This window comes from Salvelinus sp. IW2-2015, unplaced genomic scaffold, assembly GCF_002910315.2.
Source record: "Salvelinus sp. IW2-2015 unplaced genomic scaffold, ASM291031v2 Un_scaffold1935, whole genome shotgun sequence".
NCBI classification, from domain to species: domain Eukaryota; kingdom Metazoa; phylum Chordata; class Actinopteri; order Salmoniformes; family Salmonidae; genus Salvelinus; species Salvelinus sp. IW2-2015.
Window position 1 is genome coordinate 107,940 of NW_019943292.1, and position 26,233 is coordinate 134,172.

Genomic DNA, 26,233 nt, shown 5'->3' on the forward strand with positions numbered 1-26,233 from the left:
TTAGATGCACTATTGTAAAGTGGCTGTTCCACTGGATGTCATAAGGTGAATGCACCAATTTGTAAGTCGCTCTGGATAAGAGCGTCTGCTAAATGACTTAAATGTAAATGTAAATGTATCCTCAGCCTTCAACACTGAACCATCAGATACTCCTCTCCACCCTCTCATGGCTGGGGATTTCAGACTCTGCACACTCTTGGATTGCATCCTGCCTGGCAGGTGGCTCCTACCAGGTGACGTGGAGAGGATCTGTGTCTGCACCACGTACTCTCACTACTGGTGTCCCCCAGGGCTCGGTTCTAGGCCCTGTTGCTCTATGCACCAAGTCACTTGGCTACGTCATGGTCTCTCCTATCATTGCTATGCGGATGACACTCAACTACTTTCCTCCTTCCCCCTTCTGACACCCAGGTGGCGAGACGCATCTCTGCGTGCCTGGATGTCGGCCCACCCCCTCAAACTCAACCTCGGCAACACAGCGCTCCTCTTCCTCCCGGTGAAGGCCTGCCCGCTCAAAAACCTCTCCATCCCGGTTGACAGCTACAATGTCCCTCTCCCAGAAGGCATAGAACCTTGGTGTGACCCTGGACAACACTCTGTTGTTCTCTGCAAACGTCGCACCTGCAGGTTCATGCTCTACAACATCCATAGAGTACGACCTTACCTCACACAGGAAGCGGCGCAGGTCCTAATCCAGGCACTTGTCATCTCCCTCTGGACTACTGCAACTCGCTGTTGGCTGGGCTCCCCGCGTGTGTCATCAAGGAAAAAAATAATTCCTTTCGGGAACTAACTCTCATGTAAAGAAAAAWATATATATWTTTTTTTACTAGCTCAGACTTCACTGACAGCTACTATGATAGTGATATGTTGTTGTCCCACCTAGCTATCTTAAGATGAATGCACTAAATGTTAGTCACACCAGATAAGAGTCTGCTAAATGACTATAATGTGAAAAATGTCTACAGCTTATCATGAGGTTTTCTAAATGAGGAGAGCAGAACCTTGAGACTTCCTTAGTATTAGAGGTCGCACACTAGCTGTTGTTAAGAGACACCCTCTGAGCTTACCCGACCCTGTCGTTCTATCCTGCCGATGTATAGAAAAACAGCTAGATTTGATATTTTTCATGTCAGCCATGACTTGGTGAAACACAGGATATTACAATCTTTTGACCTGGCAACAAAAACCGTATCTAAATGGGATGGATGTTCTGATTCTAAATGGGATGGATGTTCTGATTCTAAATGGGATGGATGTTCTGATTCTAAATGGGATGGATGTTCTGATTCTAAATGGATGGGATTGTTCTGATTCTAAATGGGATGGATGTTCTGAATTTAAATGGGATGGATGTTCTGATTCTAAATGGGATGGATGTTCTGATTCTAAATCTAAAATGGGATGGATGTTCTGCTATTCTAAAATGTGCTACTGGTTATATCAAGAGGCATTCAGCCATAGCATAATTAATAAACATAATTCAGCTAACCAAAATAGTTACAATGGCGACGTTAGCATAGCTAGCTAGCTACTGTACTTCTGTACAATTGTTTCAAAGCTGTGCGCATAGTGTGATTGGGTTACGGTTAGCATAGTGTGATTGGGTTAGGGTTAGCATAGTGTGATTGGGTTATTAGTGTGATTGGGTTAGGTTAGCATAGTGTGATTGGGTATTAAGGTTAGCATAGTGTGATTGGGTTATTAAGGTTAGCATAGTGTGATTGGGTTGTTAAGGTTAGCATAGTGTGATTGGGTTAGCATGTGTGATTGGGTTAGGGTTAGCATAGTGGTGATTGGGTTATTAGGTTAGCATAGTGTGATTGGGTTAGGGTTAGCATAGTGTGATTGGGTTATTAGAGGTTAGCTAGTGGTTGATTGGGTTATTACGGTAGCATAGTGTTGTTAGGGTTAGCATAGTGTGATTGGGTTATTAGTTGTGATTGGGTTAGGGTTAGCATAGTGTGATTGGGTTATTAGGGTTAGCATAGTGTGATTGGGTTATTAAGGTTAGCATAGTGTGATTGGGTTAGGGTTAGCATAGTGTGATTGGGTTTATTAGTGTGATTGGGTTAGGTTAGCATAGTGTGATTGGGTTATTAAGGTTAGCATAGTGTGATTGGGTTATTAAGGTTAGCATAGTGTGATTGGGTTGTTAAGGTTAGCATAGTGTGATTGGGTTAGTATAGTGTGATTGGGTTAGGGTTAGCATAGTGTGATTGGGTTAGGGTTAGCATGTGTGATTGGGTTTAGGGTTAGCATAGTGTTGATTGGGTTATTAAGGTTAGCATAGTGTGATTGGGTATAAGGTTAGCATAGTGTGATTGGGTTATTAAGGTTAGCATAGTGTGATTGGGTTATTAAGGTTAGCATAGTGTGATTGGGTTAGGGTTAGCATAGTGTGATTGGGTTAGGGTTAGCATAGTGTGATTGGGTTAGGTTAGCATAGTGTGATTGGGTTAGGGTTAGCATAGTGTGATTGGTGTTAGCATAGTGTGATTGTGGTTAGCATAGTGTGTTGGGTTAGATGTGTGATTGGGTTAGCATAGTGTGATTGGGTTAAGCATAGTGTGATTGGGTAGCATAGTGTGATTGGGTTATGTTAGCATAGTTGATTGGGTTAGCATAGTGTGATTGGGTTAGCATAGTGTGTGGTTAGCATAGTGTGATTGGTTAGCATAGTGTGATTGGGTTAGCATAGTGTGATTGGGTTAGCATAGTGTGATTGGGTTAGCATAGTGTGATTGGGTTTTAGGGGTTAGATAGTGTGTGGTTGGGGTTAGCATAGTGTGATTGGGTTTAGCATAGTGTGATTGGGTTAGGGTTAGCATAGTGTGATTGGGTTAGGGTTAGCATAGTGTGATTGGGTTAGGGTTAGCATAGTGGTGATTGGGTTAGCATAGTGTGATTGGGTTAGCATAGTGTGATTGGTTAGCATAGTGTGATTGGTTAGCATAGTGTGATTGGGTTAGGCAATAGTGGTGATTGGGTTGCATAGTGTGATTGGGTTAGGGGTTAGCATAGTGTGATTGGGTTAGCATAGTGTGATTGGGTTTAGTCATAGTGTGATTGGGTTAGGGTTAGCATAGTGTGATTGGTTAGCATAGTGTGATTGGGTTAGGGTTAGCATGGGAAATGGGGTCCATGCGGAAACACGTGCGCTTAGAGGGCCTGTGCGGTGGGTGAATGGACATGTGATTAAATGTGTAAAAAATCAAATATGGCATAGAAAACAGCGTTAACTTTGACAGCCCTAATTGTAACACAATTTGATACACATGTTGCAAACTTTCAAGACTCAACATATGCAAGAACATTCATATCGACCACACGGTGGCGCTATAACAGGCACATGTTTGTCTCTTGATCTGTTTGACTCAGTGATGAGATTTGGCACACATGCTCAGGGATATAAGTCTAGCTAACCCACGCAATATCTTAGACACCTTTGGCCCGATTTTGGATGAATGATGCGTCTTGCTATGGAGATGCAGCATTTTAAAAGTACACTGATTGGCCCAAGGGGGGGGCGTTGCATCATTCATGGGGATGACATGTTTACTGTGTCCTTGTTGGATATTAATGTTCCTGATGTTTAAATGTGGAAGATTTCCCTCTTTAGGCAGAGCAGTGTAATGTCCAGTTGAAACTGTGTTGAACCTGTGTTGTTTGGTGTTGTCTTCATCAGGGTGTCTGAACCACAGCGTGCGTCTCAGTGTGGTTTCGGCTCCAGTGGCGGTGTTTGGGTACAGCGGCCTGAAGACCCAGAGGAGAGACCGAGGGAGGCACCGGAGAGGAGGCCTACATCTACTACACAGTCTGCCTGAGGGGGGTAGACACGTCAGAGGACAGACAGACAATCATACCAGAGGACAGACAGGCAACAACTCCAGCAAACTGAAGACAGAAAGTAGAGAGAGCGGCAGACCCAGAATAGAGGGTAGGAGGAGCCTGAGGAAGGAGGCCCCAGAATCTGAGCAGCAACAGAAGAGCAGCAGGAGGAGAGGAGAGGACCAGGGATCGGAGGAGGACCAGATAACGGAGAGGAGAAAGAGGAGGAGAGGAGAGACGGACCAGGGAATGGACGAGAAGACAGGAGAGGAGGACCATGGAACAGAGGGGAGGAGAGGACTCAAGGAAAGCTCTCCAATCAAAGCCAAAACCAGACTGGGGTCAAAGGCCAGTAGGCTCAGTGATATGACTGATGCTAAACCAGCCAATAGAATGAGTGAAGCTAGGGTTAGGTTAACTAGGATCAAGGTTCATAATGTGACTGAGGCTAGGGTCAGGTTAACGAGGGTTAGGGTTAGTGATCATGTGACTGAAGTGAAGGAGAGGAAGGTGAGGCTCAGCGGAACAGACACCCAATCAGACCCCAGAGACACCACTGTATCCATGACAACCAAACACAACAGCTGGCTGGCCAGTGGGCCTGGTGGCAGCCATCTTAAGAACTGGGGTAAGTTCAGAATCCCAAAGAGGAGTGAGAGGCCAAAGGAGGAGCCATCAAACCCTAACCCCCCACAGCGCAGACCTCCTAACCCCCCACAGCACAGACCTCCCAACCCCCCACAGCACAGACCTCCTAACCCCCCACAGCACAGACCTCCCAACCCCCCACAGCGCAGACCTCGTTCCCCACAGCGCAGACCACTGCACAGTGAGCCGTCGTACCCCAGGAGACGACTCCGTACAGAGAGCGATGGGTACTCCTCTGCTAACTCTGAAACTCCGCCCAGTGGTTTGGACATGAAGGCATGCCACGCCCACCAGCTGAGGGGCGGGGCCTATGGCTCTGACATCATCCACCAAGGGGTTCTAGCCTCCTGATGACATCATCCTGCTGAGATGCAACACTTGAAACAAACAGCACCATGTTTATAGAAAATGAAGCTAGCCCGAGGTTGCTTTTTATAATCACATTTACAGAACTGATTATTTATTATCATTTGTAAGGTTGTATATATTTTCAATTCTGTTAAGATTATTTTTCAGTGAATGTATTATGACAATTAACTGTAGACATGCTCATAGCCTCAACACAATCACRCCTGACAACTGGTTTTGTTGAAGCATAAGCCATGTATTTAATTTGTAGTTTCAAAATCACATTATAGCACTTGCAATTGAAGAATGGTCAAGCATTAATGATTAGTAGAAAATGAATGGGAATTTAACCTGAAACCACCCTTTCTATACTTCCCAGCAGTGAATCAAGAGGTCTAATATTTCTAGAAAACCAACAGGGGCTGATGCTGTGGAGGTGGCTGGGTATTGAACTAGACAGTGTCTGATGGTGACTAGTGTCTGAGTGATCGCTGAAGTGTTAGTCTTTTCCGATTGAGTGGACAAATGCTGCGTTTGCCGTCTCCACTAACACAGGAACATTGCCTTTAAATTTCAGCGATACGGTTCGACTAGAACCCCAGGGCAGGTCTAGGATCTGTCTATAAGGCAAAACTGATCAGAGGCTTTATGGAGAATGAGCCTGAAACCACTTCCTTGTCTGACTCATGTGCCTATCTTTATTATCAGTGTTTGCACTAAGACAGGATGGCTGGGCTTGGAATAAATTATTTTTACAGGAACACATTTTGTACCATTGAATGCTGCATCATCGTTATGCAAATGACCAGTTCTGTCATGTCTTAAATAAATTCACTCTTAAATCACCTCAATGTGTTCCCTCTGGGCTGGTTTCCTGGACAGATTAGGGGATCAGCTGTCATTAGACAATGTGTAAATGTTCCAGACTTTTCTCCAGCAGATCATGGACCACAAACTGAACTAACTTCAATAAACTTCTCTTTATTCCGGTATTAAAGCCACAGGTACATATTGATGACTGTAGAGGTCAGCAGTGATGGGAGTTAAAGTCCACAATAAGGTTTCAGCTCTGCTTTAATAACACTGAACAGGTGGTATCACATCTCTGTACTAGCATTACTCAAATGAAAACAATTAGTTAAAATTAAAACAATATGCAGTACTTGTCTATAGTAAGTCAAGACCTATCCAGAGTCTTACGATATTACTTCAGATAAAAACAGATTCAATCTGGTACTAACAATATTCCAGTATTATAATTTTGGTCTTTCATATACACACACATATATATATACACATATAAAACACTACTAGGGAGAGAGGAGACTAATGCTGTGTCTGAGGTGCCATGTTGTCTCTGCCGTCTTTGTGCTTTTCTACCACAGTGCAGACGAGTTACAACAGGTGGAAGGACCCGATTGGCTGGCTGAGTGTAAAATGACCTGATTGGTTGAATGAGCTGTAGAGAAAATCCCTGATGAGAGAGGCATACATACAGTGCTGTCAGTCATATTGAAAACATTATTATGAAGWTGGGTCCTGTTCTGCTGCAGGTCAGCGTCTCCCAGTCTCTAGACCTGAACCTTCAGGCCTCTTGGAGCATTTAGAGGCCCGGGGGCAGTCAGGCCTCAGTCCGCTCCAGGTCAGGGGTCATCGTGCTCCTGGCAGCAGAGTTGTCCGGTGTGGGGCCAGGGCCGCAGCGCCCCCTCCTGGTGGTTCTTGCAGAATGAGTTGGGGCACAGCTGGCAGAACACCTCGGATGGCTTCCCACACACRTCACAGTGGTGCCACGGGCAATCCCAGCGCCCTGAAATATAACAACATATACTGAACAAAAATGCAACGTTGTTTCATGAGCTGAAATATATAAAACAATCCCTGAAATGTTAAATTCAAATTGGCTGGGTGTGTCTAGGCCCACCCATGGCTGCGCCCCTGCCCAGTCATGTGAAATCTATAGATTAGAGCCCAATTTATTTATTTAAATTGACTGATTTGCTTCTATGAACTGTAACTCTTTGAAATTGTTGGGTTTATATTTTTGATCAGCATACACACTACCGTTCAAAAGTTTGGGGTCACTTAAATATTTTTCTTTCAAAAACCAAGGACATTTCTATTAAAATAATATTGATCAGAAATACAGCAGACATTGTTAATGTTGTAAATGACTATTGTAGCTGGAAACTGCAGATTTTTTATGGAATATTTACAGAGGCGTACAGAGGCCCATTATCAGCAACCATCACTCCTGTGTTCCAATGGCACGTTCTGTTAGCCTTTTAAAATGATAAACTTGGATTAGCTAATTGATCATTAGAAAACCCTTTTGCAATAATGTTAGCACAGCTGAAAACTGTTGTTCTGATTAAAGAAGCAATGAAACTGGCCTTTAGAATAGTTGAGTATCTGGAGTATCAGCATTTCTGGGTTTGATTACAGGCTCAAAATGGCCAGAAACTCGGTCTATTCTGAGAAATGGCTTTTCCATGCGAGAAATTGCCAAACTGGCTCTAACCAGAATAGAAAGAGTGGGAGGTCCCGGTGCACAACTGAGCAGGACAAGTACATTAGTGTCTAATTTGAGAAACAGACACCTCAAGTCCTCAACAGGCAGCTTCGCAAAACACTCGGCCTTCTAGGCAGAGTTGCAAAGAAAAAGCCATATCTCAGACTGGCCAATAAAAGATTAAGATGGGCAAAAGTACAGGGACTCTGCCTCATAGGCGGAAATCCCAGGGGGGACGGGGGGGACAAGACCCCCCCATCTTGGGAAAAATATGATTTGTCCCCCCCAATATATCACTGTAAACATAACTATGTAATTTCAATAATATTAATAATACGCAATGAAAGCACTTGTGCTGATTATAGACACTTAATAGCGCGTTTAAGTTTCAAAAGATTGCGACCCCCCCCGCCCTTTGCCTCACAATGGTTTGATCCACTGCCAGTTCTTTAGCTGGCAAGGTAATAGAGGGGTTCGTAAGCGGCTTGATTCTTTTTTATCTTCTACTTAACATTCTTTCATCTATTACTACTTTACTATCTCTATATTCATTTACTAACTTTCTACTAAACTCTCTCATAGTTTTTTTAATTCTACCTACTAAATTTCTCTTAAACTCTTATCTTCCTTAAACTTATAATATAATTTCCTTTCAATTTTCACTCTCTTTTTCTAACTAAACTCTCTTTTAACCTTAACACATAACTTAACTCAATTTATTTATTCTTTCTTTTCTTCTATTCCTTATTTATACTTCACTTACTCAAAAAACACATTTACTTACTTTTTAAATCTATTTGAAATTCCTTCTAATACTATTCTTACTTTATCTTTATAATCAAACACTTCTTTTAACCTATAAAGTCTTTAACCACTTTAAACTTACTACTAGTCTCTTTCTATATAATTTTATTTAACTCTGTAGATATCTCTTACTACTATTTTCTTATAAACTGTTCTCGTAAAAGCGTGACATGTACGTACTGACGTGAGGTTAATTCCACGTCAATCCATAGCAGGTCATAGCAATGTTATTATTTATTTTATGTTGGCAGGGTTCACACACTAGCTGAATTTGCAGAGCTGGCGCTGCCAAACTAAGCAAACATTAACTATCAAGCTAGCTAGTACCTATTCATTTATGTGGCGTCGTCAAAGATGGAATCTTTGCTATCATCAGTTTATTCCAAGATCAGCTAGGGCTAGTGTAGTGCTTCGACGTCCCTGTGATAAGGTTACGATACAGTAACTGAAGTTCCAAACTGAACAGAACAGAACTACACTCTCTTCTACCATTGTTCTTTAAATATATATAATGGTCTCGTTGCAAAAGATAAATTGTCGCTAGTGAACTTTTTTTATTTTATTTTATTTAACTTTATTTAACCAGGTAGCAAAGATTATAGCAAACACACAGAAACGGAATTGGGTGCTCGCTAGGCTTTAACAATTCAGCTATTGTTGGAAGCCAGCCAATATGAAACCAAACTATTTAAATTACACAACGGTGCAGCATGTGTTTTGTGTAAATGTGGGTGTGCTGCAGCTAGGCAGCCAGCCAGCCGGTAGAAAAATGGACGAAATTTATGAAGAAGACGGACATCATAGAGTAGTTTTGTCAGTACAAACACCAAACGCATAGTAAGAAGCTCTAGTATCCTATATGGATCTCAGAGACTAGTGTGATCAACAATGTTGCATAAGAGAAAGTGAAATGCTAATAGGAAATGTTTCACAATGAATGTATTAGGCAGATGCAGGCACAGAATGACACAGACGCAAGCTGGGGACAGATATGCGAGGGACAAGATTGGCAGGAGAGGCAGGGAGTCTCAGGTACGTTTGTTGAGTTTTGTTTGGCAACATTATGAATAGGTGTCTCAATTTTTTTGGACTTGTAAAATAAGGGACATAATGGAAAATGCTATGGATACCGCCCAACTCTCAACTTAAACTGGTGACTAAACCTAAGATTTGTTTACAGGCAATTGGTTCATGTGCTGTTGTGATTAATAGTTGTAAGTTTTGGGTACCGGGTAGTTGGAGTACGGCAAACACTTATTTATTTTCTGGAGCAGACTGAGTCCATGTTAGCGGTAAGGTGAAAGGCGAAACGGCCTACGGGAGAGGCCGGCTGACAGAGGACAGTGTCACAGCCACGGCAGGCAACCGGTGTCACCCTTGTTTGCCAGCAGCACCACGTGAAGTAGGGGGACTAGTGCGCACAGCATATTGTCCAGTTACCACAGTGATGCACAAACATATCAGCCACACCACAATTTTATAGAAACCGCAAACTCTTGCCAACAGAGTGTTTGACGTTTCAAAGAGAGATGGTTTCGGACGATTTCCCCTGGCTACAATTATATCACATCAATAAAAGGAGTGTTTGTGTTTTACTAACTGTAGCCAAGGGTTTTCAAGCCAGCCATCTTTTGGCAGAAGAGCTGAATGCTGCTTCATTAGTGCAGGATTTAGGAACTGGAAGAAAAGCCATTGAAAAATTCACAGCACATCAAAATTGCCAAACCCACCGCCACTTGTGTAATTGTAACAGCACACCAGCTAAATCCAATCAGTGTCCAGTTATCCAGCCGCGTGGGGGTAAACAGCAGGATGACGCAAGGCATTGCTTGATGAAAATTGTTTAGTTCGGTGCGGCATGTAGTAGACAGGGACAAGCTTTAGGAGGCCAACGGATGACAGTGGGGAATTTTATACCAGATTTTGACAACTTAGGGCATAGAGATGATCCCATTTTACTGAAGTGGTTAACAGAGCGTACCACAATGTACACAGGCCCCAAAGCACAGAATGAAATTCTGAACATATGGCCAATAGTCATTCGAGGCATTGCAGCTGAGATTAGGTTCTTCCGATTGTACAATTTTCATTAATTGTTGATGGTACTCAAGATGTCTCTGGTGCTGAACAGGAGAATGTCTGTCTGCGTTATGTTGACCATGACCATGTCCCTCAACAGGAGTTTATTGGGCTATACAGGGTGTCGGAGACAACAGGCGAGGGCATTGCGAAAAGTGCCAACTGATGTGTTGTTGAGGAAACCCGCAAACATTATGCTCGGTTCTTTTGTTCAGTAGTGTGTATAGCAGTGGTTCTCAACCTTTTTGGGGTACTGGAACCCTGCATATTTTGAGGCAAGGCAGGCAAGGTTTTGAGCGGTCCTCAGGGACCTCCACCCCCTCTATATATATGTAAAACTTACTGGACAACTCTTGTGTACTGACTACATTCATTACACTTTTTTTATTTCACGCCCTTGCAATTAGTCCATGGACCCCTGTTTGAGAACCCATGGGTGTAATTGGATAGTTGTTCTTTTTGTTTAGTAGTTTTCAGTACACTTACAAAATGATTTATTTCATGTTATTTTATTAAAAATTGCATACTTTGTGCCAATACTTGTCCATAGCCCTGCTGTTTGAAGAGTTGAGACACGTGACTGAAGGATATTTTTTTTGATTTATTTGGGTTTTCAATTGAAGTAGTTATTTTGCTTTTAGGAACTGTACTTATTTTTAAGCTTTTGGTTCTTGCAAAGATATTGTAGTAGACTCAGGCCAGGTGCACATATTTAATGACTATATAAATGTATCAGAAAAAGTCAAATTAAAAGGTCAATTCAATACGGAGACCAACTTGTGATGGTTCTCAATGGAGATTCTTTTAGATGTGATCACCACCATGTTCATTGTATTTATGAAAACTACACCCATTACAGTGTTACAGTACCATTGTCACCTACTGACCTTTCTTGATATGTTGGTTGTAAGTAGAATACCTGCATACATACTGGACTGGGTAAGGAGCAGGTCTGCTATAACTTATTATTTAGGTTAGTTAGAATTATAATGATTTAAACATTTGAACAAGTTGGGAAAACCCTTCAGTTAACTACTGTACCTATCAATTATCCAGTTGTAGGAATTATGGTTCCTCAATATACATTTAACAACGTATGCTATGTGTTACAGCACTACTTTTGGTGTCCCCCTCAGGAATTGCTCTTGAGAAAATTTAATGTAATTGTCCCCTCCAAGGTTGATCTCAGATTTTCGCCCCTGCTCTGCCTAGAAGGCCAGCATCCAGGAGTCGCCTCTTCACTGTTGACATATTACTGGTGTTTTGCAGGTACTATTTAATGAAGCTGCCAGTTGAGGACTTGTGAGGCGTCTGTTTCTCAAATTAGACACTAATGTACTTGTMCTCTTGCTCAGTTGTGCACTCCCACTCTTTCTATTCTGGTTAGAGCCAGTTTGCGCTGTTCTGTGAAGGGAGTAGTCCACAGCGTTGTACGAGATCTTCAGTTTCTTGGCAATTTCTCTCATGGAATAGCCATCATTTCTCAGAACAAGAATAGACTGACGAGTTTCAGAAGAAAGTTCTTTGTTCCTGGCCATTTCGAGCCTGTAATCAAACCCACAAATGCTGATGCTCCAGTCTAAGGCCAGTTGTATTGCTTCTTTAACCAGAACAGTTTTCAGCTGTGCTAACATAATTGCAAAACGGTTTTCTAATGATCGATTAGCCTTTTAACATTATAAACTTGGATTAGCTACACAACGTGCCATTGGAACACAGGAGTGATGGTTGCTGATAATGGGCCTCTGTACATATTCCATAAAAAATCTGCCATTTCCAGCTACAATAGCCATTTMCAACATTAACAATGTCTACACTGTACTTCTGATCAATTTGTTATTTTAATGGACAATTTTTTTGCTTTTCTTTCAGAAACAAGGACATTTCTAAGTGACCAGTATTGCAATCGGAAAGTATTCAGACCTTGACAGTTACGTTACAGCCTTATTCTAAAATGGATTCAAAAACAGTACCGCATAATGACAAAGCAAAAACAAGTAGACATTTTTGCAAATATATTAAAAATAAACTGAAATATCTATTTACAAGTATTCAGACCCTTTACTCAGTACTTTGTTGAAGCACCTTTAGCAGCGATTACAACCTTGAGTCTTCTTGGGTATGATGCTACAAGCTTGGCACACCTGTATTTGGAGAGTTTCTCCCCGATCCTCTCAAGCTCTGTCAGGTTGGATGGGGTGTCGCTGCACAGCTAATTTCAAGTCTCTCCAGAGATGTTTGATCGGGTTCAAGTCCGGGCTCTGGCTGGGCCACTCAAGTTTATTCAGAGACTTGTCCCGAAGCCACTCTTGCGTTGTTTTGGCTGTTTGCTTAGGGTTGTTGTGAAGGTGAACCTTCTCTCTGAAGCAGGCTTTCATCAAGGATCTCTGTACTTTGCTCCATTCTTCTTTCCCTCGATCCTAACTAGTCTCCCAGTCCCTGCCGCTGAAAAACATCCCTGCAGCATGATGCTGCCACCACCATGCTTCACCGTAGGGATGGTGCCAAGTTTCCTCCAGACATGATGCTTGGCATTCAGGCCAAAGAGTTATCAGACCAGAGAATCTTGTTTCTGATGGTCAGAGTCCTTTAGGTGCCTTTTGGTAAATTCCAAGCGGGCTGTGTCTTTTACTGTACCATAAAGGCTTGATTGTCAGAGTGCTGCAGAGATGGGAGAACCTTCCAAAAGGACAGCCATCTTTAAAGAGGAACTCTGGAGCTCTGAGTGACCATCAGGTTCTTGGTCACCTCCCTGACCAAGGCCTTGGTGGTTCCAAACTTCCATTTAAGTATGATGGAGGCCACTGTCTTCTTGGGGACCTTCAATGATGCARAAATGTTTTGGTTGAGAGAATGCCAAGAGTGGCTACTTTGAAGAACTTCAAATATAAAATAGATTTTGGTTACTACATGATTCCATGTGTTATTTCATAGTTTTGATGTCAACACTTATTCTACAATGTAGAAAATAGTAAAAGTACAGAAAAGCCCTGGAATAAGTAGGTGTCCACACTGTTGATTGGTCCTGTACACAGTCCCAGCGCCCTGAAATATAATATACACATAACATTAGAATATCCATCTATCCAGAGGTAGAAGTTTGTGTCTACCGAAGGGTCTCTTGGTGCGGTCCAGGCAGGAGAGGTGGAAGGGTCAGGGGTTAGGGGGTTAGGGTCTTACCGAAGGGTCTCTTGGTGCAGTCCAGGCAGGAGAGGTGGAAGGGTCAGGGGTTAGGGGGTTAGGGTCTTACCGAAGGGTCTCTTGGTGCGGTCCAGGCAGGAGAGGTGGAAGGGTCAGGGGTTAGGGAGTTTACCAAAGGGTCTCTTGGTGCGGTCCAGGCAGGAGAGGTGGAAAGGCCTTGGTGCAGCTCTTCCTGTCACACAGAACCAGCTGCCCTCCGTCTCCCACAGCGGAAACACTCGTCCTCAGACTCCTTCCCTCGTTCCGCGTCCGACCGCTTCTTCACTTTCTTCTTGGCTTTCTTCCCCTTGGGCTCCGCGGCCTGGAAACCAGAGGTCTGACAGGAAACAACAGTCAGTCAGATAGAGGCCTGGACAGGAAACAACAGTCAGATAGGGGCCGGAAACCAGAGGCTGGACAGGAAAAACAGTCAGTCAGAGCCTGGGAACAGGAAAACGACAGTCAGGTCGCTGGACAGGAAACGACAGTCAGCGGTCCGACAGGAAACCGACAGCGCTGCAGGCGCCGGACAGAAGACAGTCAGCGGCCCGGAGCGAAGCGACAGACGGTCGACAGGAAACGCAGTCAGCGGTCCGGACAGGAAACGACAGTCAGCGGTCCTGGACAGGACCAACAGTCAGTCAGAGGCCTGGACAGGACACAACAGTCAGTCAGGCCTGACAGGACACAACAGTCAGTCAGCGGTCGGACAGTCAGAGGTCTGGACAGGAAACGACAGTCAGCGGTCTGGACAGAAACGACAAAACGACAGTCAGCGGTCTGGACAGTCAGAAGTCTGGACAGGAAACGACAGTCAGATAGGGGCCCTGGAAACCAGAGGCTGGACAGGAAACAACAGTCAAGAGGGGCCTGGAAACCAGAGGCCTGGAAGGAAACACCAGTCAGATAGGGGCCTGGAAACCAGAGGCCTGGCCTGGACAGGAAAAACAGTCAGTCAGAGGCCTGGACAGGAAACAACATTCAGTCAGGAGGCCTGGACAGGAACAACAGTCAGAGGCCTGGACAGGACACAACAGTCAGTTCAGTCAGAGGTCTGGACAGGAACAGACAGTCAGCGGTCTGGACAGGAAACGACAACGACAGTCACGTCGACGGAAACGACAGTCAGCGGTCTGGACAGGAAACGACAGTCACGCGGTCTGGACAGGAACGGACAAGTCAGCGGTCTGGACAGGAAACCGACAGTCAGCGGTCTGGACAGGAAACGACAGTCACGCGGTCTGGACAGGAAACAGTCAGCGGTCTGGACAGGAAACAGTCAGAGGTCTGGACAGAACAGGTCGGGCAGACCCCATTTTTGGCTGTTAGATGGACCTCAAGGAGTTCCATCTGTTCTTCGGGGTCATCTTTCACACTCTTAAAGGTGTTATAAAGTATGGATGTTAAAATCTACTTGTCTTTTCTGTATGTACCAAGAGAAGCCAACTCACCTTGGGCCGGTCTCCAAGGAAACCACTACAGTTGGGAGCCCACAAGCGACACACAGTCTTCTCGTTACAAGGCAATCCAGGTTGTAGTTAAGGTGAGCTCTGTCCCTGTAAACCACAACACAATATTACTACAACTGACCCTGAGCATTATGTCAAACTGGCCTACCTCTTTTTAACACACACGTCATTGAGAACAAAGTATTTTACAATCATGAACCTGACCAAGGAGATGGTTGATTCTCACCAGCAGGGATGTCACAGACAGCGAAGAGACCCACCCTGGTATCTCCGTTACCGTCCATTTCTGCGTCTCAACAGTTGGGCTGGCAGCTGTGGTTCATGAAGCGGGAGTAGTTCCCTTTGGGGCCGGGTCTATGATCCGATCCTGGAAACACAGGTCAGCTGGTGAAGAGGTACTGCAGTAACCAGATGAAGATTGATACAGCTGTAGATTGTAGTATTAAAGTAGAGCTACAGCTACAGATGTGTAGTATTGAAGTAGAGCTACAGATGTGTTAGTATTAAAGTAGAGCTACAGAGTGTGTAGTATTGAGTAGAGCTACAGATGTGTAGTATTAAAGTAGAGCTACAGATGTGTAGTATTGAAGTAGAGCTACAGCTTAGATGTGCAGTATTGAAGTAGAGCTACAGATGTGTAGTATTGAAGTAAGAGCACAGCTACAGATGTGCATATTGAAGTACGGCTTACAGCATGTGTAGTATTCGAAGTAGAGCTACAGCATGTGTAGTATTAAAGTAGAGCTACCAGCTACAGATGTGTAGTATTGAAGTAGAGCTACAGCTGCAGATGTGGTATTGAAGTAGAGCTACAGATGTGTAGTATTAAAGTAGAGCTACAGCTGTGTAGTATGAAGTAAGAGCTACAGGCTTGAGTAGAGCCAGATTGTGTATTAAGTAGAAGCTACGAGCTAAGATGTGTAGCTATTGAAGCTAGAGCTACATGTGTAGTATTTAAGATAGAGCTACAGATAGATGTGCAGTATTGAAGTAGAGCTACAGATGTGCAGTATTGAAAGTAAGCTACAGATGTGCAGTTATTAAAGTAGAGCTACGACTATAGATGTGCAGCATAAGTAGAGCTACAGATGTGAGTATTGAAGTAGAGCTACAGAGTGTAGTATAAAGTAGAGCTACAGCTACAGATGTGTAGTATTGAAGTAGAGCAAGCTATAGATGTGCAGTATTGAAGTAGAGCTACAGATGTGTAGTATTAAAGTAGAGCTACAGATGTGTAGTAATTAAAGTAGAGCTAAGCGATGTGTAGTATTGAATAGAGCTACAGTGTGTAGTATTGAGTAGAGCTACAGATGTTGTAGTATTAAAGTAGAGCTACAGATGTGTAGTATATTGGAAAGTAGAGCTACAGATGTTAGTGATTAAAGTAGAGCTAGCAGATGTGTAAGTATTAAAGTAGAGCTACAGATGTGTAATATAAAGTAGAGCTAACAGACAGATGTGTAGTATTAAGTAGAGCTACAGATGTGTAGTATTGAAAGTAGAGCTACCAGATTGGTAGTATTAAATAGAGCAGGCTAGTCTAGCAGAGTGTAGTATTAAAGTAGAGCTACTAAGACGTAGCTATGAAGGTGACTGAAAGAGAAAGAGTAGTGAAAGTAGAGCTGACTAGCAGATGTGTAGTATTGAAAGTAGAGCTACAGATGTGTAGTTTAATAGAAGTAGAGCAGACAGAGTGTAGTATAAATTGCGTAAGTAGAGCTACAGATGTGTTAGTATTGAAGTAGAGCTACAGATGTGTAATTAAAGTAGAGCTACAGGATGTGTAGTAGATTAAGTAGCTACAGATGATGTAGTATTGAAGTAGAGCTACAGATGTGTAGTATTAAAGTAGAGCTACAGATGTGTAATATTAAAAGTAGAGCTACAGAGTGTAGATTGAAAGTAGAGCTAACAGATTGAATTTAAAGTAGAGCTACAGATGTGTAATATTAAAGTAGAGCTACAGATGTGAATATTAAAGTAGAGCTGACAGTACAGATGTGTAGTATTGAAAGTAGAGCTACAGATGTGTAGTATTGAAAGTAGAGCTAACAGATGTGTAGTATTAAATTGAGAGCTAACATGCTACAGATGTGTAGTATTAAAGTAGAGCTACTGAAGATGTGTAGTTTGAAGTAGAGCTACAGATGTGTAGTATAAGTAGAGCTACGAGTGTGTAAGTATGAAGTAGAGCGCTATACAGATGTGTAGTAATTGAAGTAGAGCTACAGATGTGTAGGTATTGAAGTAAGCTAGCAGATGTGTAGTATTGAAGTAGAGGCTACAGATGTGTAGTATTAAAGTAGAGCTAACGATGTGTAATATTAAAAGTAGAGCTACAGCTACAGATGTGTAGTATTAAAGTAGTAGACTACAGATGTGTAGTATTGAAGTAGAGCTACAGATGATGTGTATTAAGAGGAGCTACAGTATAGATGTGTATATTGAAGTAGAGCTACAGATGTGTATAGTTATTAAAGTAGAGCTACAGATGTGTAGTATTGAAGTAGAGCTTCAAGACAGGTGTGAGTATTAAGTAGAGCTACGAGATGTGGTAATATTAAAGTAGATACAGCTACAGTGTGTAGTATTAAAGTGAGTTACAGATGTGTAAGTATTAAAGTAGAGCTACGTAGAGGTGTAGTATTGAAGTAGAGCTACGATGTGTAAGTATTGAAGTAAGAGCTACAGATGTGTAGTATTGAAGTAGAAGCTACACGATGTGTAAGTTTATAAGTAGAGCTACAGATGTGTAGTATTGTAGAGCTACAGAATGTGTAAGTATTAGAAGTGAGCTACAGATGTGTAGTATTGAAGTAGAGCTACAGACTAGTGTAGTAGAAGTAGAGCTACAGATGTGTAGTAATTGAGTAGGATGCTACACGATTGTGTAAGCAAGTAGAATTAAGATAGTAGAGCTACAGATGTGTAGTATTAAAGTAAGAGCTACGCGAAGAGTGTGTAGTATTAAAGTAGAGCTACAGATGTGTAGTATTAAAGTGAGCTACAAACAGCTACAAGATGTGTAGTATTGAAAGTAAGACGTACAGATGTGTAGTATTAAATGTAGAGCTACAGATGTGTAGTATTCAAGTTAGAGCACAGCTATATGTGTAGTATTAGAAGTAGAGCACAGATGTGTAGTATTAATAGAGCTACAGATGTGTAATATGTAAAGTAGGCTACAGATGTGTAATATTAAAGTAGAGCTACAGCTACAGATGTGTAGTATTAAAGTAGAGCTACAGAATGTGTAGTATTGAAGTAGAGCTACAGATGTGTAGTATTAAAGTAGAGCTACAGCTATAGATGTGTAGTATTGAAGTAGAGGTACAGATTTTGTAGTATAAGTAGAGCTACAGATGTGTAGTTTAAGGTAGAGCTACAGATGTGTAGTATTAAAGTAGAGCTAAAGATGTGTGGAGTATTAAGTAGAGCTACAGATGTGTAGTATTAAAGTAGAGCTACAAGAGTATTATTTGAAAGTAGAGACTACAGATGTGTAGTATTAAAGTAGAGCTACATGTATAGAGATGTGTAGTATTGAGGAAGTAGAGCTACAGATGTTAGTATTAAAAGTAGAGCTACAGATTGTATAAAATGAGCTACAGCTATGTGTGGATAGTTGAAGTAGAGCTACAGAAATGTGTAGTATTAAAGTAGAGCTAACAGATGTACATATTTGAAGTAGGTACAGCTACGATGTGTAGTATTGAAGTAGAGCTACAGATGTGTAGATATTAAGTAGAGCTACAGATGTGTAGTATTAAAGTAGAGCTACAGCTATAGATGTGTAAGTATTGAAGTAGAGCTATCAGATGTGAGTATTAAGTAGAGCTTACAGATGTGATATAAGTAGAGCTACAGATGTGTAGTATTAAAGTACGAGCTACAGATGTGTAGTATTAAGTAGAAGCTATAGATGTGTAGTATTCGAAGTAGAGCTACAGATGTGTAGTATTGAAGTAGAGCTACAGAGTGTGTATAATTAAAGTAGAGCTACAGATGTGAAATAAGAGCAAGAATGGTAGTATTAAAGTAGAGCTACAGATGTGAGTATTAAAGTAGAGCTACAGATGTGTAGTATAAAAGTAGAGCTAACAGATGTGTAGTATTAAAGTAGAGCTACAGATGTGTAGTATTAAAGTAAGCTAGAGTAGTATTAAGTAGAGCTACATAATGTGTAGTATTGAAGTAGAGCTACAGATGTGTAGTATTAAAGTAGAGCTACAGGATGTGTAGTATTAAAGTAGAGCTACAGCTCAGATGTGTAGTATTTAAGAAGTAGAGCTATAGATGTGAGTATTAAAGTGAGCACAGTAAAGTGTTAGTATGAAGTAGAGCACAGATGTGTAGTATTGAAGTAGAGCTACAGATGTGTAGTATTGAAGTAGAGCTACAGATGTGTAGTATTGGAAGTAGAGCTACAGATGTGTAGTATTAAGTAGAGCTACAGATGTTAGTATTGAAGTAGAGCTACAGATGTGTAGTATTGAAGTAGAGCTACAGTGTGTAGTATTAAAGTAGAGCTACAGATGTGTAGTATTAAAGTAGAGCTACCAGATGTGCTATTGAAGTAGAGCTACAGATGTGTAGTATTAAAGTAGAGCTAACAGCTACAGATGTGTAGTATTGAAGTAGAGCTACAGATTGTGTAGTATTAAAGTAGAGCTACAGATGTGTAGTATTAAAGTAGAGCTACAGCTATAATGTGTAGTATAAGTAGAGCTACAGATGTGTAGTATTAAAGTAGACAGCTACGATGTGTAATATTAGAAGTAGAGCTACAGATGTTGAGTATTGAAGTACAGAGCTACAGATGTGTAGTATTAAAGTAGAGCTACAGCTATAGATGTGTAGTATTGAAGTAGAGCTACAGATGTGGTAGTATTAAGTAGAGCTACAGATGTGTAGTATTAAGTAGAGCTACAGATGGTGTAGTATTAAAGTAGAGCTCAGATGTGTAGTTTGAAGTGAGCTACAGATGTGTAGTTTAAAGTAGAGCTACAGATGTGTAGTATTAAAGTAGAGCTACAGATGTGTAGTATTAAAGTAGAGCTACAGAGTGTAGTATTAAAGTAGAGCTACAGATGTGTAGTATTAAGTAGAGCTACGATGTGTATATTGAAGTAGAGCTACAGATGTAGTATTAAAGTAGAGCTACAGCTATAAGATGTGTAGTATTGAAGTAGAGCTACAGATTGTGTAGTATTAAAGTAGAGCTACAGATGTGTAGTATTAAAGTAGAGCTACAGATGTGTAGTATGAAGTAGAGCTACAGATGTGTAGTATTAAAGTAGAGCTACAGATGTGTAATATTGGTAGAGCTACAGATGGTGAGTATTAAGTAGAGGCTACAGATGTTGAGTATTAAAGTAGAGCTACAGATGTGTCAGTATTAAAGGTAGCTACAGATGTGCAGTATTAAAGTAGAGCTGATAGATGTGCCGTTTAAAGTAGATTTACAGCTATAAGATGTTGTAGTTATGAGAGTAGAGCTACAGATGTGTAGTATAAAGGTAGAGCTACAGAATGTGTAGTATTAAAGTCGAGCTACAAGATGTGTAGTTTAAACGTAGACGCTAACAGATGTGTAGTAATTAAAGTAGAGCTACAGCTATAGATGTGTAGTATTAAAGTAGAGCTACAGATATAGAGTATGTAGTATTGTTTTCTGTAATGTCACAGAGGTCTTGAGCGTAACATCCCCAAAGCAATACTGTTCCTCTGGCTCTGGCAGACAAGGACACGGCCACAGACAGGCAGGTCCTCCAATGCTGGAGCAGACAGCTCTTCTCTATCCTGGCACCCCAATGGTGGAACGCTTCCCCCCTGATGCTAGGACAGCAGAGTCCCTGTCCATCTTCCCAAAACATCTGAAACCCTCCCTCTTCAATAAGTATTTTAAATAATACCACATCCCCCCTTACTAGCTCTGATACGCTGATAGTAAGTATATTTTTCCTTAATAAAGTAGCTGTCTATGATATGTGCCGGTCCCACCTGGCTATTTTAAGAAGAATGCAGTAAATCGCTCTGGATTTGAGCATCCGCTAAATGACAAAAAATGTAATTTAMTACCCGAGAGGGGGGATAGCGTACTACCCGAGAGGGGGGATAGCGTACTACCCGAGAGGGGGGATAGCGTACTACCCGAGAGGGRGGATAGCGTACTACACCAGGGAGGATAGCGTATTACACCAGGGAGGATAGCGTACTACACCAGGGAGGATAGCGTACTACACCAGGGAGGATAGCGTACTACACCAGGGAGGATAGCGTATTACACCAGGGAGGATAGTGTATTACACCAGGGAGAATAGTGTATTACACCAGGGAGGATAGTGTATTACCCCAGGGAGGATAGTGTACTACACCAGGGAGGATAGCGTACTACACCAGGGAGGATAGCGTATTACACCAGGGAGGATAGATGTCTGTAACGTACAAAATGTGAAAAAAGGTATTAGTTCTGAATACACTTTGTGAAAGGTAGCATTTCTGTGTGTTTACTGTGGAGTGCCTGGAACAACTGAAGTAAGCCATTGGGTTCCAGAGGGAAGTCACTGTTTCGGATAGAGCACACACACACACCAAGACACCACATGACTCTCTGTATAATTGGAGTGGAACTCATATAGTGTCAGAAGTATGACGGCTGTAGAAGTATAACCAAACTTCTAGAAGTATAACACGTTCTAGAAGTATAACACATTCGTAGAAGTATAACACATTCTAGATAGTATACACGTTCTAGAAGTATAACACATTCTTAGGAAGTATAACACATTCTAGAAGTATACACATTGTAGAAGTAATAACACATTCAGAAGTATACCACACATTCTAGAAGTATAACCGGAGTTCTAGAAGTATAACACATTGTAGAAGTATAACACATTGTAGAAGTATAACACATTGTAGAAGTATAACACATTGTAGAAGTATAAAATTGTGAAGTATACACACGTTCTAGAAGTAATAGACAACATTGTAGAAAGTATAACACATTCTAGAAGTATAACACATTCTAAGAAGTATAACACATTCTAGAAGTATAACACATTGTAGAAGTATAACAATGTAGAAGTATAACAATTCTAGAAGTATAGCACATTCTAGAAGTTTAACCACATTACTAAGAAGTATTAACACCTTGTAGAAGTATATACAATTGTTAGAAGTTATACACATTCTAGATATGTATATAACATTTCTAGAAGTATAAACACATTCTAGAAGTATAACCTTCAGCAGTTAACACATTTAGAAGTATAATACACATTGTAGAAGTATAACACATCTAGAAGTATAACACATTCTAGAAGTATAACACATTGTAAAAGTTATAAAACACGTTCTAGAAGTATAACACAATTCTAGAAGTATAGACACATTCTAGAAGTATAACACGTTCTAAAGAAGTATAACACGTTTTCTAGAAGTATACACACGTTCTAGAAGTATACCACATTCTGGAGTATAACACATTCTAGAAAGTATAACATCATATTCTAGAAGTATAAACACGTTCAGAAGTATATGAGCACATTGTTAGAAAGTATAACACATTCTAGAAATATTAACACGTTCTAGAAGTATAACACGTTCTAGAACGTAATAACACCATTGGTATGAAGTATGACATGTTCTAGAAGTCTACAGTGTTTGGGGCCTGAGGTTAGTTTCAGCTCTACAGAGTCAGGACTAATTGTTTTGTTGAAACACTAATGTGAGATTATAGCTTGGATTTGGAAAAGCTACTGTCTTCTCTTACATTCTTTCACGTTCTCTGCTTCGCATTTCTCTGTTCCCCACATTTCACTCTCTACCCTCCCGCACTCTCCATTCCCACCTGATTGAACTTACACTATGAAAACAATACAGTTTAGGTCTCTCTGTTCTGCTCGCGGATGACCGCTCTCTTCTCGCATTTATATTCATTTCAAATTCAAAAAGGCTTTTATTTGCCATGGGAAACATCATGTTTACCTTGCCAAAGCAGTGAAATAGATAATAAACCAAATGAGTGAAATAAACAATAAAAATGAACAATAATATTACACTCACAAGAAGTTTCAAAAGAATATAGACATTTCAAATGTCATATGAATGTCGTGATAGGTGGCGCAGTGTGAACGATGTACAAATAGTCAAAGTAAAAAGGGGAAAAATAAAATAGAGCATAAATATGGGTTTGTATTTACACAATGGTGTTTGTTCTTCACATGGTTGCCCGGTTTCTTGTGGCAAAGCAGGTCACACATCTTGCCTTCTGTGAGGAACACTGGTGATATTTCCCCGCAGTAGTTATGGGAAGTTTATCAAAATTGGGTTTGTTTTTCCTAAAATTCTTTGTGGGATCTGTGTAATCTGAGGGAAATTGTGTCCTCTAATATGGGTCATACATTTTGCAGGAGGTTCAGGAAGTGCAGCTCAAGTTTCCACCTCATTTTGTGGGGCAGTGTGCCACATAGCCTGTCTTCTCTTGAGAGCATGTCTGCCTACTGCGGCCCTTTCTCAGTTAGCAAAGGCTATGCTCACTGAGTCTGTACAATAGTCAAAGTTCCTTAAGTTTGGGTCAGTCCCACGGTGGTCAGGTATTCTGCCACTGTGGTACTCTCCTGTTTAGGGGCCAAATAACATTCTTAATGTCTTGTTCAGATTTTTTATTTTTATTAATTCTTTCAATGTGTCAAGTAATTCTTTTTTGTTTTTCTCAGATTTTGCTTGGGTCTAATTGTGGTGCTGTCCTGGGGCTCTGTGGGGTCTGTTTCTGTTTGTGAACAGAGCCCCAGGACGCCTGGCTTTTAGGGGGCTCTTCTCCCAGGTTCATCTCTCTGTAGGTGGATGGCTTTGTTATTGGAAGGTTTGGGAATCGCTTCCTTTTAGGTGGTTGTAGACTTTCATGTCTTTTTCTGGATTTTTGAATAATTAACGGGTATCGGGCCTAATTCTGCTCTGCTTGCATTATTTGCTGTTTTACGGATATTTGTTGCAGAATTCTGCCATGAGAGTCTCAATTTGGTGGTTTTGTCCCATTTTGTGAATTTTGGTTTTGGTGGCTGAACCCAGACCTCACAACCAAGCAATCTTCTCTCTCTCATGTTCTGTGACCCTTCCGCCTCCTACCCCCTCTCTTTCTTCCCCTCTCATCTGTTTCAACGCCCCAGCTGTCTCTTCTCTCTGCTGCTCTCTCTCTCTCTCTATCTCGTCTCTCTCTCTCTCTCTCTCTCTCTTCCTCTCCTCTCTCTCTCTCTCTCTCTCTCTCTCTGTTAGAGTTCTGTTCTGCCCCTGCAGCTAAACTAACTACTGGCAACAATACCACAGCAATGCATGTGTGTAGTTGTGTTTTGACTCACTTGATGTGTCAGAGTCCCGAACACAAGTTATTTTTTATTTATTTACAATGTGTGTGGTTTTTTTGTTGTTGTGTGAGTCCGGGGCTTTATTACTTGTGTGTTTCGTTTTGACAATATACAATACTCTCTCAGAAGAACTAGATCGCTCTTTAACCTCACTTTATGCACTTCTCATACAAATCCCCTCGCTCCCTCCTTCTCTCCCTTCCCACACTCCTCTCTCCTCCACCCCCCCTTCTTTCCTCTCTCTCCCGGAGTGTATTCCAGAAACTAGATGATATTCACCATGGGTGACAGGGGAATGTTGTCGTAATGCCCTGACGGAATGGGAATGTTGGTGATTGTCACAATGAGTCATGCAATGTTACATTCTATTTCTACGGTAAACGGTTAGGCAACACTGAGTTCAGAGTATTTAAAGCAAATCACACTGAGAATGTATAATGACAATGTATATTTAATCTATCAGATTACAGGCAACCTGCGTCTTTGAGATGGATTAATATACATCAGCTTACAGACAACCTGCTCTTTGAAGATGGATTAAATATACATCAGAATTACAGACAACCTGCTCTTTGAAGAGGGATTAAATATAATCAGATTACTAGACAACCTGCTCTTTGAACAGGGATTAAATATAATCAGATTAGCAGACCAACCCTGCTCTTTTGCAGATGTATATTTATCTAACAAGATTACAGACAACCTGCTCTTCGAAGGGGATTAACATATACATCAGATTACAGACAATCTGCTCTTGAAAAGGGATTAATATATACTATAGCTTACAGACAATCTGCTCTTTTGAAGAGGGATTAAATATACATCAGATTCACAGACAACCTGCTTCTTTGCAAGATGTATATTCAAAGTCTAAACTGCAGTCAGATACTCTCATTATACATGCATCATTTATTGTATTTGTAAGGGACATTACAGTAACAGTTTCACCTTGGAGAGGAAATATCACAATTGGCAGTGAATGGAAGGAGTCGGGGGTCAATTGGAATTGAAAGCAGTCATTCAGGAAGCCAGACTGAATATTATGAAAAATGGCATCCTATTGTCAATCTTCGCTCAATAATCCTTAAGAAGACAAGATATTATTTCAAAAGTGGTTACATTTTTTTAAAAATAAAAAAAATTCAAATAAAATCGAATTGACATCAAAACCCTGGAGGGAGAACTCTGTCACGTTAACTCGCCTGAAATAATGCATCATTCACAGATACATCTGTTACGTTACTGCCTGACATAATGCATTCATCACGAGATAATCTGTTTACGTTACTGCCATGACATAATGCACTCATTCACAGATAATCTTGTCAGTACCTGCCTGACAATAATGCAATCATTCACGATAATCTGTCACGTTAACTGCATGACATAATGCCCATCATTCACAGATCAATCTGTCACGTTACTGCTGCATAATGTATCAATTCACAGATAATCTGTCACGTTACTGCCTGAACATAATGCATCATTCACAGATAATCTGTCACGTTACTGCCTGACATAATTGCATCATTCACAGATAATCTTGTCACGTTTCAACTGCTGACATAATGCATCATTCACAGATACTCTGTCACGTTACTGCCTGACGTAATGCATCATTTCCAGATATATCTGTTTTCACGTTACTACGCCTGACATAACATGCATCATTCCACAGATAATCTGTCACATTACTGCCTGACAATGCATCATTCACAGATATGCTGTCAGCGTACTGCCTGACATAATGCAATCATTCACAAGATAATCTGTCACGTTACATGCTGACCATAATGCATCATTCCAGATAATCTGTCAGATTACTGTCCCCCCCCCTGACAATGCATCATTCACAGATAATCTGTCACGTTACTGGCATGACATAACTGCATATTCACAGAAAAACAAAAAGGAAACGTTAGTAAAGCTTCACCATGACAACAGTAGTTGCCTGGGAGATCAGGAAGGGAAGGAGAGTAGACTTTTTGGTAAATACT

General features: G+C 41.3%; 2 protein-coding genes across 2 annotated transcripts in view; one reads left to right on the forward strand and one right to left on the reverse strand.

Annotated features, from left to right (window-relative positions):
* Positions 1-5,672, forward strand: part of jade1 (jade family PHD finger 1) — a 51,066-nt gene extending 45,394 nt beyond the window's left edge. Inside the window, exon 11 of the mRNA XM_070439809.1 lies at positions 3,689-5,672. Within this exon, the coding sequence (XP_070295910.1) occupies positions 3,689-4,830 (1,142 nt within the window). The 3' untranslated portion in view covers positions 4,831-5,672. The remainder of the gene's footprint in view (positions 1-3,688) is intronic.
* Positions 5,063-26,233, reverse strand: part of LOC112072456 (histone-lysine N-methyltransferase NSD2-like) — a 36,506-nt gene continuing 15,335 nt past the window's right edge. Inside the window, 9 exon segments of the mRNA XM_070439810.1 lie at positions 5,063-6,634; positions 13,533-13,572; positions 13,574-13,624; positions 13,626-13,736; positions 14,851-14,918; positions 14,921-14,941; positions 14,944-14,955; positions 15,095-15,220; positions 15,223-15,235. Of these exon segments, the coding sequence (XP_070295911.1) occupies positions 6,471-6,634; positions 13,533-13,572; positions 13,574-13,624; positions 13,626-13,736; positions 14,851-14,918; positions 14,921-14,941; positions 14,944-14,955; positions 15,095-15,220; positions 15,223-15,235 (606 nt within the window). The 3' untranslated portion in view covers positions 5,063-6,470.